At 42.6% G+C, this 15228-nt stretch overlaps 2 protein-coding genes across 2 annotated transcripts; both read left to right on the forward strand.

Moving 5' to 3' along the window:
• Window positions 1-1123: 1123 nt before the first annotated feature.
• On the forward strand, window positions 1124-2244 carry J4E83_005743 (uncharacterized protein; the record flags this gene model as incomplete). The annotated part of the gene is made up of 5 exons (XM_049332660.1): window positions 1124-1199; window positions 1255-1357; window positions 1412-1615; window positions 1666-1733; window positions 1859-2244. 5 exons carry the CDS (start codon window positions 1124-1126, stop codon window positions 2242-2244), a joined length of 837 nt encoding a protein of 278 aa, XP_049188468.1.
• A 3046-nt stretch (window positions 2245-5290) lies between these two features.
• On the forward strand, window positions 5291-8448 carry J4E83_005744 (uncharacterized protein; the record flags this gene model as incomplete). The annotated part of the gene is made up of 5 exons (XM_049332661.1): window positions 5291-5296; window positions 5416-5423; window positions 5473-6602; window positions 6651-6898; window positions 6946-8448. The coding sequence occupies 5 exons, from the start codon at window positions 5291-5293 to the stop codon at window positions 8446-8448; spliced, it is 2895 nt and encodes a 964-aa protein (XP_049188469.1).
• Between the last annotated feature and the right edge of the window lie 6780 nt (window positions 8449-15228).

Raw genomic sequence — 15228 nt, forward strand, 5'->3', positions numbered from 1 at the left:
GGACGTCATGTGTGAATGTGGTAAGTGCGCTTTGGTCTGCCAACGGTTTTGCGGCCACGTGCGCTACAATGGGAACTATGGGAAGATCAGTACGATCACTGCGGCACGCTCCATGAGTGGAGTGCACTTCCACGGCTACTGACGATCGTAACAAAAAGCAATGCGCTCATGATGTTCGACTTCAAACGTCACTGGGACTCAAGGCGCAATTGACTTTGCTTACCCAAAGATGGATGTTTCCGTTAGAGGCTTCAACACAGGCCATCCCAAGTAATCATTTGGCGGGCTAACAAGTCGAAAGCCACATGGAAAACATGGAAGACCCGGCCTCGGGTGCCTTCAGCCGCACAAACATGAGCAAGTGTCTGGACCAGTCGCGACCCTCGGGCGATGGTGTCGTTTCAAGCAGGTGGCAGGCGCAGCGCCACTCACACTATGCGCGGGACGTGCGTAGCTCACTTCAAGTAAGTTTCAACTCCTGCTCCTACAGGTCGCGGGGTAGTTGGTGTGTATGCCGGCTCCTATTACGAGCATGCCGGTTATAATGGCCGCGGGCGCTCCCGAGTGATTCAGGAATGCTTTTCTGGTACCCGCGGAGGACTTATGTTGTTTTTGCGGCTGTCTTTGCTGGCGTTTACTCATCATGACTTCGAGATTTCCTACCGCGGAGGAGTTCGCATCGTTTCCACCGCCTAACTATGTCGACCCGGCGAACCATCTTACATTGGCATTGGCGATACTGGTCCCACTGACTGTTCTCGTCATTGGGTTCATATCATGTCGGTTCTACTGTCGGACAGTGCTCGTCAATACATTGGGATGGGATGACTGGACGATGCTGATGGCAGCCGTAAGTGACAGAAGGATTCGTCTGGCGAGCTGAGAGTAGAGCACTGACCTGTGTAGGTGATGTCGGTTGGAAGCAACGTGATGCTCATCATATCGATGCTGCCAGATTACCAAATGGGCTACCACTTATGTGAGTAGATCGTGACTCCATCACATGCGATATAGCTGATATCAATCAGGGGACGTTCGACCCGAGCGACTTTTCGGGACGATGAAAGCTGCCCAAGTATGTGGCGCGTTGCGAGGTGGTGTTCTCATGCTCACAACAGTATAGATGGGCATGTCGACTCAACTGCTCTTCACGGCAATCATCACGTTCATGAAGGTCGCAATCCTTCTCACCTACATACGTAAGTGCGCAGCATATGCAAAATTCTGAAAGTGTACTTACTGACAGCTTTCCAGGCATATTTCCGTCGAAGCTCGACAAGTGGTTCTGCCGCTTGATGATCTTCTACACGGTCACTCTGAACACGGCCTGCTTCTTCATCACCCTGTTCCAATGCTCGTAAGCAAACGTGATCATCTAAACTATTGCATATCATGCTAACAACCACTGCAGACCCGCCAGCACGTACTGGGAGATCTTCAAGTACATCAACACAGCCAAGTGCCTCAACATCAAGGCGATCTACTACTTCCACTCGGCGCAAAACACATTCAGCGACTTCGTCATCTTCCTATGGCCCGCGAGAAACCTTTTGAACGTCCAAGTATCGCTCCGTCAGCGCGTAACTTTGACGAGCATGTTTTCGCTTGGTGTTATGTATGTCAACATCTCGCGATCTACTTTGGATCAGGCTGACATGCGATTAGTGTATGCATCGCCGGCGTCGTGCGACTGTACTACACACACCTATACCTCGTCTCCTACGATGTCTTTTGTGGGTCACCATCGAATCACAGTTGTGCGCAATCACCAATTAACAATATACAGGGTACGGAGCTACCACGTTCGTCATCATGTCGGTAGAGAGCGGTGTAGGAGTGATCTGCGGCTGCCTCCCAGGCTGCAAGCCCCTCATGAACAAACTGTTCCCACGCGTCTTCGGCAACACGTCGCAAGCATCGTCCCGCCGCCGGCCATCAAACAACTTCCTCGGAGGCAAATTCGCACCAACGTCATCGTCATCGGCAGGGAAATCCGAGCAGGGCTCATATCGCATGCAAGCTTTCCAGTCGCGTCCCGAGATACGGCGCGGTGCGACCATGGAGAAGCGACCACAGCCAGACGTTGAGAAACAGCTTCCTCCGCCCCCACAACCGTCACACCAAGGGCTGCGGCCACCCAGCCGAGCGGCTTTCACCGGAAGGAGACAGGGAGACGCGTACAGAGAGCTACAGGGCAATGGAAGTGATTCGAGTATAGAGATATTCCTTTTGCAGCGTAATTAAAATATGTGCACCCTTTCTGGGGGACAGAAAGGATTGAGATAGACAAAAGAATGTCCGTGCTTTTCAGTGTCGCTCCGCCCTAATGACCCCAGAAGTTCATCATGCCATCGATGTCATCAATCTTTCTTTTGCCATATCCATCTTTGCACCACTGCAGACGCTAGAATCCCGTTTGACCCCACCTTTGGCGCCCCTGAGTGCACAAGTAACGTCTCGTCGCGTGTCAAAAGTGTCAGCAGCGGATAGCTTGCAGCTTACCCTACTTCGCGTGTTTGCGACCGGTCCCACGCCTCCGCTCATCTTGTCGTCTCGTCATGTCTTCGTTCAGCCTGGCCGCTTCTGCCTTGCGAACAACAAACTGGGCATCGCAGGCACAACACGGGATGTCTCTTGTTTCGATGGATCGGAAATGAACGAGACAATATTCATGGTAAAGGACTAAAGGTACTGTATTAAGCAATGGCAATATCTCTCTGCTCCCAGCGACGGTCACCCTCATTGTATGCGCCCAACTTGAAAATACCAACGCGCGTGTACTTCTTGGTTTGCGGCTGCATTGCCAGCATGAGCCCCCGATCTATGGTAATACGAGCTAGCAACACAGTATTGCATCCCGCAGTGTATTCGTCACACTGACCATGTATGTCGGTCCAGGCTTTTCCAGACTTCGGATCCACGAAAGTAGGATGCAAAGACGACCAATTATCTTCTTGTGCACCGGTAGTGGCGTCCTCGTCGGTTCGATGACGCGTAGCTTTGCTACTGAACCCCCATGACCGAGAAGCTGCTTCGTGTCCCCATGATTGAGAAGGTCTTTCGTCTTTGCCTATCTTGGCATGGAGGGTTAATGTTCGAAGTCTCATTTCAGCGTCGAGCACGTCGCTGAAGTCGTCTTTAGACGTGGCGTTCTCGACGATGACGTTCAGCCGCTGGCAGACTATAGGATGACTATCGGTCAATGAGTAGCTGATAGGTCCCTCTATCGATGCCCAAGACCATGATGGAGCCACCCATTTAGCGGCCCGGGTGGGTTTATGCGAGCTCCGATCGTCACGGTCCACTTCCCAAAGGAGCTGGCTCGGCAGGTGTTCTGCCCAGAGCCCAGCATAATATCGCACAGATGATGACTGTCCAAACTTTCTGGCAACAGCCGAGATAGCGCGCAGCTTATCAGTGTTGTGACTCAGACTTAGGTGACTGTAGTGCACAACAATGCGTTCCCAAAGATCCAGAAATTCGGTTCCAGTCGCTGGTAGAGTGTACCAGTGAGCTGGTAAGTCAAGCGAATGACCACTTCCATATGCCCCGAACGTTTCAGAATTCGTGATCCACCCGTCTGTCTCCGGGACGACTTCATCAGTGCGATTGGCGGTGCACAGATACCGCAGCTGATGGGTACCGAACTCTAGGATGCGGGGTGAAAGGATTTGTTCTTGGAAGCACCACCCACGTTGGTGGATTGGCTCAGCATTTCCCATGTCTCTGCCTGTCCAGAGGATTACCGAACCTATCTTGCCGTTTTTGCAAAGGTAAGGCAATCGAAATCCTCTTTCCCGGGGAATGTATCTGGATTGTAGGAACCCATCCTGCACCCTGGGACTTCGTGAAGCTAGAAGGGTAACATGCGCATGAGAGTATATGTCGCCCATCCGGGCGAGCTCCACAATCTTGTCGCCATCGTCGTCTTGGACTATGCAAAGAGCGTCTATCCAGATGTATTCAAGCCCTAGTTCAGCCGTCACTAGTATAGCATCTTTCAGCGTACGTGGAAGGTCGCTGAACGAGATCTTGGACCGCCATGAGATTATGTTGCCTCTTTTCAGTTTCGTTGGCTGATCTCCTCCCCAGCAGTAGCTCAAGGTAGCATACTTTGGCCGTTCAATGTTTGTCGTTTCCACCAGGCATAGCTCTGGATCCGTGGCTGAGCCCTTGGGCCTTTTGAAGATCTTGATGAGACGGCGAGGTTTCAAGATACCAGAGCCCGTCGCTGGCCGCCGGGATTTGTTGCCGCACGCATGATGCGTGGTGGCGCACGTCTGCAGCCACTTGCGAGCCGTCGACATGGTTTCGGCGGATGCGGGATTCAGATTTGGCAGCCTGGGTTTGATGTCCGCAGCGGCTACGTTACTGAGCCACATTCATCATTAGTGCACTGATCTAGCAAAGAAGCCGTGTTCCACGGAGGACGTACTCAGCCTCGACGCACAGCACTAGCTTGCGAGCAAAGTCTTTACCGTCCGTATATTGATTGATATCATTGACCCAGTCTAGCACAAGCTGTTCTTCCGAGTTATGCGTGAAGTATGCGCGCAATCGACTGTTTACTGTGGTGTCCCGCCGGCGAAGAGTAAGAAGCCACTGCATAAATTCGCAGCCACCCTTTGCCAATGCGACGGCTTCATTAAAGTAAAGATTGAACCAGTATGCATACTCGTTGCCGGTCGAAGATTCGTGTTCGGTAATGCGCTCCCATGAGCCCTTTTCTGGGCAGCGGTTGTAGCCGTGGAGGTAGAGGAGCAGTTTGGATTGGCACACCTTACAGGCGTGGGGAAGAACAGGCACCAGCATAATCGATAGGCATCTGCAAGGTTTACACAGCGTAACAATCCGGTCAGTATGCAGTCAGGCAGCTGGCGAAGTGAAAGGAATGAAAGTCGGGCGCTGGCGTTCGACGTGGAATGAGACGACGCGGGGCGGGGTGTGGGTCGGCGCGTAGCTTGCCCCACTTAGCGTGTTTGCTGCCAATGCCTCGCCTCATTGCTTTCTCGTCATTCCTCAGCCTTTGGGGTCTTGCGAGCATTCCCATCGGAACAGTGCCGCTGTTTCATACAAAGGTTGCTCTACAGAACCTTATCCGAAAGCACTTAATCCACAAGGGCAGCGTCTCAAACAGATCGCTGAGCTCGTCCCACGTCGCGTCAAATCTTCAGTCCGAAAGCCTCACTCAGCCATTCAACTATGTCAGGCGCACCTCGAGGCGGTGACAGAGGAAGAGGAGGATTTCGTGGAGACCGCGGAGGAGGACGTGGAGGAGGGAGAGGTGACTATGGAGGTGGCGGCTTCCGAGGGGATCGGGGCGGTGGGTTTCGGGGTGATAGAGGCGGAGGCCGTGGTGGCGGCGGCAGAGGAGGGTATGGTGGACCGCCCCGCGGTGGCCAGCAAGGCATCCAGATCTTCCCGTAAGGTATTGATCAATTTTTGATTCGTCCAGAATTAACATTGGTACAGCAACTCTCATCCGCTAGACCCAAAGGTCGCAAAGGTTGAAGATACTTTGCATCCGGTCGGAAAGAAAGGCCTCGATCTCAGCACCCTGACGCTATCAGAAGGAAATCCAACGAGACCCGGATACGGCACCAAAGGTGTCAAGGTAGAGCTCACAGCGAACTATGTTGAGCTGCTTCCACCTTCCAATATGGTGTTGTATCGCTACGATGTTGACGTCCAACCAGAAGCCGCTGGAAGGAAACGTCACCGGGTCATGGAGCTCTTGCTTCAGTCATCGGAGATGGCTCCTCTCAAAGGCGACGTCGCGACTGACTTCCGTCAAACACTTGTCTCCAAGACGAAGTTCAAGCATGACGAAGACATCATTGAGATTCAGTACCGCAGCGAAGGTGAAGACGAACCAGCAGACAACGGCACGGTATACAAGATCAAGGTCAAGTATATCCGAACGTACAGCATCGGTGAACTGGTCGACTGGATGAATTCTACCAACCTCAGCCAGTCCTTGGGCGACAAGCAAGAATTGACGCAGGCGCTCAATATCTTCCTGAACCACTACGTCAAGTCCGCCAATAACCTCGCCACAATAGGCTCATCGAAGAGCTTCTCCCTGAATCAGAATGCGACAAGGGGTGATCTTGGCTCAGGTCTCGAAGTCATCCGCGGCTTCTTCTCCAGCGTGCGCATTGCAACTTGCCGCATCTTGGTCAATATCAACGTCAGTCATGGAGCCTTCTACCACTCTGGTCCTCTCCCAGGTCTCATGCACAGCTACGGTACACGGAACACCATTGCCTTAGAAAAGTTTCTCAAGCTGGTCCGCGTCCAAACCACGCATTTGGCTGAGAAACGGAACAAAGCCAAGCAGGTCATTCCTCGCATCAAGACTATTTTTGGGCTTGCCAGGAAGGACGATGGGCATAAGCTGCCAAACAGGCCACGCATCAAGGGTCACGGTGCAGGCGCCAAGGATGTTGAGTTCTGGCTCGATGCTGACGTAGGCTCCTCTGGCGCACCCAAGGCGGAGGCGGGTGCTGCAAAGGGCAAGGGCAAAGGAAAGCCCCAACCCAAGGGCCCAGCGCCTGCTGGATCGGGAAAATATATCACTGTGTTCGATTTCTTTAAGACGAGTCTGTCACTCTCTCCCTCCATGGTATCCCGGTACTAACGTCATGTAGCATACAACCGTGTCCTCCAGCACCCCGAGCTGCCGGTCGTCAACTGCGGCAACCGAGAAAACCCAATGTACCTCCCTGCAGAGGTCTGCGTCGTCGTCCCCGGCCAGCCATCCAAAGCCAAGCTTGATGGTGGCCAAACACAGACCATGATCCAGTACGCTGTACGCAAGCCATGGGAGAACGCGAAATCCATCCTCACCGAGGGTGTATCGACCGTTGGTCTGGACGAGGACACCAACGTTCTGCTGGTAAGTTCCCAGTTGCACTGTGAAGTCCTTTCGCTGACAATTACAAGCGCTCTTTTGGTCTCACCATCACACCGGGTCTGATTAAAGTACCTGGCCGAGTTCTTTCCTGCCCGAGGGTCATCTACAAAGGTGACAAGACTGCTCCTGTCGACCAGAAATTCGGCCGTTGGAATATGATGAACATCAAGTTCAACACTGGCGCTTCCCTACCGAAATGGTCCACGGTCATGATATCTATTCCAGGTAAACGTGACTCTTTCGATGGCCAAGCTCTCGGTGCTGTGATGCAGGAGTTCTACCAAGGCCTGCTCAAGATTGGTGTCAACGCCCAGCCGCCCCTTCCCCCACAACGTCTTCAACTCCGAGACCCTGAAGATCCCTCCCTCGGCCCGTATCTACAGAGAGCGGCTGGTGCTTTGAACCTTCTATTCATTGTGCTACCAGAAGCAAACATCCCCTTATACAAGCGCATCAAGACACTCGCCGACAGGGACTATGGCCTTCACACGATCTGTTCTGTTGGCTCCAAGCTCTGGAAGGAGCGTGGCCGCGATCAGTACATTGCGAACATCGCACTGAAGTTCAATTTGAAGCTCGGTGGCATCAATCAGATCGTCGAAAACAAGAGCCTTGGCATCATCGATCAAAACAAGACGATGGTGGTCGGTATTGATGTGACCCACCCTTCTCCCGGCTCGGCCTCTAACGCTCCCTCTGTATCGGCGATGGTCGCTTCTATCGACAAATATCTTGGACAATGGCCTGCGACGCTGCGCATCCAGCGCGGAAGGCAGGAAAATGTCGACGATCTCGCCGAAATGTTGAAGTCGCGTCTCAACCTCTGGAAGACCAAGGGCAAGCACCCTGCATTCCCCGAGAACATTCTCATCTACCGCGACGGAGTATCCGAAGGACAATACGACATGGTGCTGTCACAGGAGCTTCCACAGCTGCGAAAGGCATGCGAGGCACTGTACCCCGCGCCTGATACCAAGAAGGGTCTTCCACGCTTCACGGTTGTCATCTGTGGTAAGCGACACAAGACACGCTTTTATCCCACATCCGACAAAGACTGCGATGGTGTTGGGGAAAAGAGCTCTGGCAACACCAAGCCTGGTACCGTCGTCGATCGGGGCGTGACAGAGGCCCGCAACTGGGACTTCTTCCTTCAAGCACACGCCGCACTACAAGGAACAGCGCGCCCTTGCCACTACTATATTGTTCATGACGAGATCTTCCGCCAGATCTACGCGAAAGTGGTCCCGCCACAGTTTGGTAACATTGCTGACATTGTGGAAGACCTCACCCACAACATGTGTTATCTGTTCGGTCGTGCGACGAAGGCTGTCAGTCTGTGCCCACCAGCATACTACGCCGATCTGGCCTGTGAGCGGGCTCGTTGCTACTTGGCGAACCTGTTCGACACACCGACGCCGAGCGCCGGGAACTCCGTCGCTGACTCTTCGGCAGCTGGTGGTGGGTCGCTGGACCCGAGCGCGTCGGATGTACAGATCCATCCCAAGCTCAAGGACACCATGTTCTACATCTAATAAATGGCGTCATGGCTAGTCGCTTACATACAATGTTGACGGAGGTGGCAAGGAGAAGTGTTGAGCTATCACCATTGCTACGAGAGGTAGAATGCAAAGTCGAAAGAGGATGTGTAGGTGAGGAAAGCACCCAGCGATGAATGGCGATTCATCGCTACAAAGTCCATCGATACGGCAACATATCGATGGCCCAAGATCATATTGTTCATTATTGCTACATACAAAGCTGCATAACAGCCGAATACACTCATTTATCAGCCCCGACCCCCATCTCTTCGCAAGCCCTACACCTCTCCCACTAATGACCCCGGTGCATACCCCCATACCTTTAGCCGGTACATAATTCCAAGCCGCCGTCTGATACATCAACTGATCCGCCAATCTCAACCTCGAGCTGTACTGGCTACCCATTGCCGCTGACGTTTCGCCAGTGTATGCTCGCCGAATGCATACCATCTGTTCCGAGCTTGCTGAGACTAGCCCACATGGAGGGATGCGTGCTTTTGGCATTCGTTCTCGTGATATTAGTTCGTAGCGAATACACGTCACACACGCTCTAAACGCTTTATCTATAATATAAATATTTATATGTTTTATTATCTATTATCTATCTAATATTCTATATTTTTTTTAGTATTATTATTTAAGTAGCCTATATATTTATTTATAGTAGCACTTTTACGTTATATAAAGTAAGTATAGTATTTATCTTATTAAAGTATTCTTTATTACTACTAAAGTAGTTTTAATATATAAGTAGCTACTTTTTATAAGTAAACTAGTATACTAAGTATTCTATTTAAGTTAATAGTTTATATACTATTACTTACTTATTTTAGATAAAAGTTTAAGCTATTAGTATAAAGTCTAAGATATTAGTATAACTTATAAAGAATATAGTAGTATTACTTACTTAATAAAGTATATAAGTAATAAGAAGAAAGTTATAAGTATAATTATAGTAGCTATAAATAAAATAGAAAGTGTAAAAGTAGTAAGTATAATTTAGGTAGCTAAAATATAGTAAAAATTCTAAGTTAATTTAAGTTATATATATTATTAGAGCGTAGTAGCTAAAAAGCTAAAAATAGAAAAAGAGCTTAAAGAGTAAGAGCTAAAAGAGTAGTTTAGTTATAAAAAAGTAGTAGTAAAGAAGTATATAGTATATTTATAAGAACTTTAATCTAAGAAAAGTATTCTTTATAAAATATTCTTTAAAAATATTTAAAAGTATTAAATAAGTTTAAATAAGATAATGTCTTCTTCTATTCTAGAACTAGTTATAACTAGTAAGTATTTTATAGTATATACGTATATATATAGTAGCTAATAATAAATAGTATTAAAAGTATACTTAAATAGAATTATAAATAAAGTAGACTTTAAGTTTCTAAACGTAAAGATAGTAGTATATAAAAAAGTAGCTAATATTAGTAAAAAGAATAAAAAAAATAAAGCTTTATTACTAAAGCTAGTGCTAAGGCTTAGATTATTTATATATCTTTTTAAGAATATAAAAAATTAAGTAAGTATATAAAGTATATATAGCTATATAGTGTAGGCTTATAGAAGATAAATAATATAGATAGTATAGAGAAAGCGTTTATAGTAGAGTAAAGTAAGCTACTAAAGTTATTAGCTTATAAAGTAAATAATAAGAAAGACTTAAAAGCTTATAGAACTAAGTTTATAAAGGCGCTAAAAGTATAGAATAGTCTAGTGTTATACTTAAGTATCTAAGCGCTTATAAAGCGCGTAGTATAATATATTAGTTAAGTATTATATTAGTATAGGTATTTATATATAGATAGTAAAGTATTTATATATAATAGTAATAGTAATAGTATTATAATATTACTAGTAATAGTATTTTTATAAGAGTAGCTAAATATAAAGCTATATTTAGTATATTAGTATATATATATAATATAATATAATACGTATAGTATATATAAGTAATTAAGTATTATATAGTACCTAAGATAGCGCGTAAAGTAGGTATATAAGTATAGATTTCTCTAGGCCTTAGAGACAGAGCTTACTACGTTATATCTTATAATATTATACTATATTATAAATAATAAATAAATAAACTTTTAAGCTATTAAAACTAAGTCTAATAGACTTAAACGCCTCTTACTACCTATTTATACTACTTTTCTTTCTTATATAACTTTATAATAAAGACTTATAATTTATATTAACTTATTTATTACTACTAATAATATATAGATAATACCTAGAAGTAGTAGTTACTACTATATTATACGCTGTTCTTCTTAAAAGTAAGCACTACTACTACTACTTCTATTATAGTTATAATTACTTAAACGCTTAAGAAAATTCTAGAATTAGTAGTAGTAGTAATAAGTCTATAGTGCTATAAAAAAGCTATATATTCTCTACTCTAATACGCTAGTCTAAATACTTTATAATAATTCTAAATACGCTTATACTATAGTAGAGAGATTAGAAGTATCTCTATTAGAATAGGTACTTAATGCAGTTAATTGTATTATGTGTGTATCTATTGTTCTTATTCTCGTCTAAACGCTATTTAGACCTAGCTTTCTCTAGCGCACTAACTTTTAAGCCTAATAGCTATTTAGCCTATTATTATATTACTAGTTTTACTACTACATCTCTTCTACACTTAAGAAGAAGGCCTTCTTTTCTTCTTAAGTATAAAAGAGAGAATAGCTCTTAGATATTCTCTTCTACTTATTACATTACTAGATTCTATCTACTTAATCTAAATATACTATACTCTAAACTTCTACCTAGAAATTTAAATGCAAAATCTCTTTAGGCTGTTTCTATTTTAGTACATCTTTCTCTAGTACTCTTCTTGTTTTAATTTAATCTCTTCTACCTATCTATAGCCTTTTTCTTTATTTCTTTAGTATATTCTAAACCTTATCTTAATTACTTTTAATATTAGTAGCTAATAATCTCTTAGGCTTAAATCTATGTCTTTCTTAGGTTTAACCTTTGCTTTTCTATAGCGCCTACCTATCTAGCTCTTAACTCTCTATAATATTAGCCTTTTCTTTAATAGATATTCTACTATCTCTATTATATTACTAGTGCATCTATAGAGATATTTTAGAAGGTTTACACGTGCTACACTAGTATTAGAATCTATACGCTAGTTACTTTACTTTTTTACCTAAAAGCTCTTTAGCGCTTAGTAACTAGGCTATTAAAATAATAATATTGTAACTTTTCTCTTTACGTATAGTAATTACTACTCTTAACTCTATCTTTACGCGCGTAGCTTTCTACTATTCTCTCTCTATCTTCTTCTCTTTTTCTACTTTACTCTACCTTAACCTTCTTTCTCTACTATAGCTTTACCTACGCGCTCTAAAGGCAAGTTAGCTACTATAGATACTTTACTAGTTACTATATCTACCTTCTATACTTAGAAGCTTGCTGCTAAGCTAGCTATTATATCTAAGGCTAATAACAGCTCTACTATCTCTACTACTATACCTACTCTTAAGCCTACTATAGCTAAGTAAGCTACTACTATTACTGCGTACACGCTTGCGCTTTCTAAGCTAACTTCTACTAATAAAATAACTATTAAGCCTAAGGCTATAGACAATTCTACTACTATTACTGCTTAGCCTATAACTAAGAGTGCTAGTAATAATACTATACTATTATTCTAATCTTTGCGTGCGCCTAAACAGCTATTAGCTAAATCTACTCTACCTACTCTGCCTAAGACTATACTCTTAATTAAAGCTAAGACTAGCGCTAGTGTTAGCTAAACTAATACTATTATAACTAACGTGTCTAATGCTGCTCTACTACTCTTCTCTATCTACAACGTTAACTCCGCTAGCTCTTCTTAGCCTAACTTAGCTCTAATAAAAGCCTCTTAGACGCTTACGTCTTGCCTTTCTAAGAAGTAGAAGAACTAGAGTAAGTTTCTGCGCCTTTCTATCTTTACTCTAACTAAGGCTATTAAAGAAGGTAGGCGTAGTATACGTATAGTAAAGTTATATAAGTATAAAACTTCTAACTCTAGCTATAATTAGTATATTACTTAGCGTAAGTCTTTTCTCTTCTCTAGAGCCTTTTAACTAAATATTATTCTAATATTTTCTACCTTATTAGTAACTAACTAGAGAGCCTATATTATTACTCTTAGCTTTACTATAGACATGCAGAATTACTTATATACTTTACAAAGCGTAGAACGCATACTTAGGCCTTCTCTATCTATTCTAGCTACTAATTAGAAAAGCTATTAGTCTAATATGTAGGTTAACGCTTATAGCAACTTCTACTTAGCTAATCTAGAGATAACTATTAGCGAATTCTTTTAGTTAGACAATAAGTCTGCGCGCTAGCTATTTAACTCTAATATAGAGGCGCTTATACTATCTTATTACTTTAGCGCTAAGTTAGTTAGTGTAATTAATTCTTTAGTTAAGAATTCTTCTATTAAGATTATTATCTATAGTTAGTGTACGTTGTTAAATTATAGAAAGATGTTTAGCTAGTGTATCTAGGTCTATATTAACAGCTAGCTAATAAAGAGTAGAGTTTACACTAATTACTTAAAGTATAGTAATTATTAGGTCTGCTCTTTTTGTAGTAAGTTACTAACTATTCTTTAGATACTTACTTTCTTATTTCTAGTATCTTTGCTAACATGTTCTTCTAGAGACCTAAGTAGTAAGGCGTAGCCTTAAGTCTACTATAGCTACTAAGTCTATAGTTACTTCTAATATAATTGCTAGTCTCTTTAAGAGTATTCTTACTCGTCTTAAAGCTAGTAAGAAGCTAACTACTATATCTAAAGAGAGTAATAAGGCCTTATTTGCCTAGGCTAGCGATAGTATAGCTACTTAGTATAGATACTATTTAAGTAATGTTAACGCTAGTTATAACTTAGCTTTCTAACTAAGCCTAAAGAATCTTAGCTGTAATTCGCCTAAGAAGGCTTCTAATACTAAGGCTACTTCTACTTCTACTAGCGCAACTTATATTTAGTTATTATTACTATGCTTAAAAATTCTTAGTAAGAGTAATAATAAGTCTAAGTTAACTATTGCTAAGCGTTAGAGCTAACCTGCAAAGTCTAATCTATCTACTAGCTAGTCTACTTTAGACGCTGCGCTTTCTATTAGGCCTAATAGCTGTTTAGCTACTAGTATTCTTAAGCCTGTTACGCTAACTAGAAAACCTTATTATTACGCTTCTTGTACTATTTCTTCTTCTATCTAGGTTCTAGATAGTAGTTGTAGTTAACCTTGTAAGTAGTCTAAGTCTAAGAAGGCTATTACTAATAAGATAGATGCTATTAGTAATAATATTATTAAGTCTAAGGCTTCTGCTGTTACTACTTCTGTTGCTACTTCTACTAGAACTACTAAGCCTATTTCTTCTTTAACTTCTACTAATTCTATAACTTCTAGCTTTGCTAGCTCTTCTATGCGTAGGTAGTTCTCTAGTCTCTTTTCTCTTTAATTAACTCTTAGGTCTATCTATTCTACTCTATAGTTATAGTAAATAAAATTATAATATACTTCTAAGTCTTCTCTTATTACCTTATATTCTTACGCCTATAATATTATAATAGCTAAACCTATATTACTTTTCTTCTATACTTAAAAGAAAGAAAGTCTCTTCTTCTTTAGCTTTAGGTTCTAAATGTTGTTTAGACATAATCTTTCTATTACAACATCTTTAGGTTTCTAGTAGTTATTATAATAATACTAGATTCTAAGCTACAATTAAGAAGTACTAATAGTAATAGCCTTAGCAGCCTTTATAATTATATAGAAGATCTTCTAACATCTTTCTAAATTAAAATAATCTTTCTATAAAGTTAAGATCTATTTCTAAGGTTCTTAAAGCTGTTCTCTAGCCTATCTAAGAGCCTTTTCTTATTAGTAGATACTAATCTAAGCGCCTACTTAAGATATCTAGTTAGAGTTTTGCTATAGCTCTAGCTAAGTAGCTTTTAGTTAAATTTCTAACTACTCTAAATGCATCGCATTCTATATTACAGCATTATAATATTCTTCTTATATTACTAATACATTTTAAGAGTATTATTATATACTAGCTAGCTTTAAAATCTTAGTGTTGTAATCTAGTGTTGCGTAGTAGTTCTTGTAAGAAAAGTAGGTCTATTACTACAGGCTTAATAGCTCTTTAGGTAGTAAATACATTACGTAAATTCTTCTATAACATCTCTATTACTACTTTCTACTCTTTTTATACTTTAACTACCTTATACTCTTCTATACGCTCTTTTACTTCTTCTTACTCTTTGCTTTACTACTACTACTATTATTCTACGCGCATTCTTACTATAGCTTTTAGCTCTATTAATACTATACCTAAAGATAAGACTATTAAGCAGCCTCTTATTAAGAGCGCATTTATTATCTTCTCTAACTTTAATAACGCCTGCTCTACTACTCTATAAGCTCTTCTACGCGCTACGCCTAAGTAAGCGTCTACTATTACTGCGCTAGAGGCTACTACTACTAAGCTAACTCTTGCTAATAAGACAACTACTACGCCTAAGGCTAAGAACTATTTAGCTACTATTACTACTTAGCCTATACCTATAAGTGCTAATAAGTTTAATAAGCTAGATACGCAGCCTTTTAATAACTTTAACTTCTTTACCTTAGATAATAAGAGATCTCTTCTTAGCCTTTAAGAGTAGATTAATATTAAGACATTCTTAGGTATTACGCAAATAGATTTTAACCTTAATTACGCGCTAAGCGCCTCTTAGGCGCTTTA

Source organism: Alternaria metachromatica (assembly GCF_023757995.1).
Source record: "Alternaria metachromatica strain BMP 0045 chromosome Unknown scaffold_11, whole genome shotgun sequence".
Taxonomy (NCBI): domain Eukaryota; kingdom Fungi; phylum Ascomycota; class Dothideomycetes; order Pleosporales; family Pleosporaceae; genus Alternaria; species Alternaria metachromatica.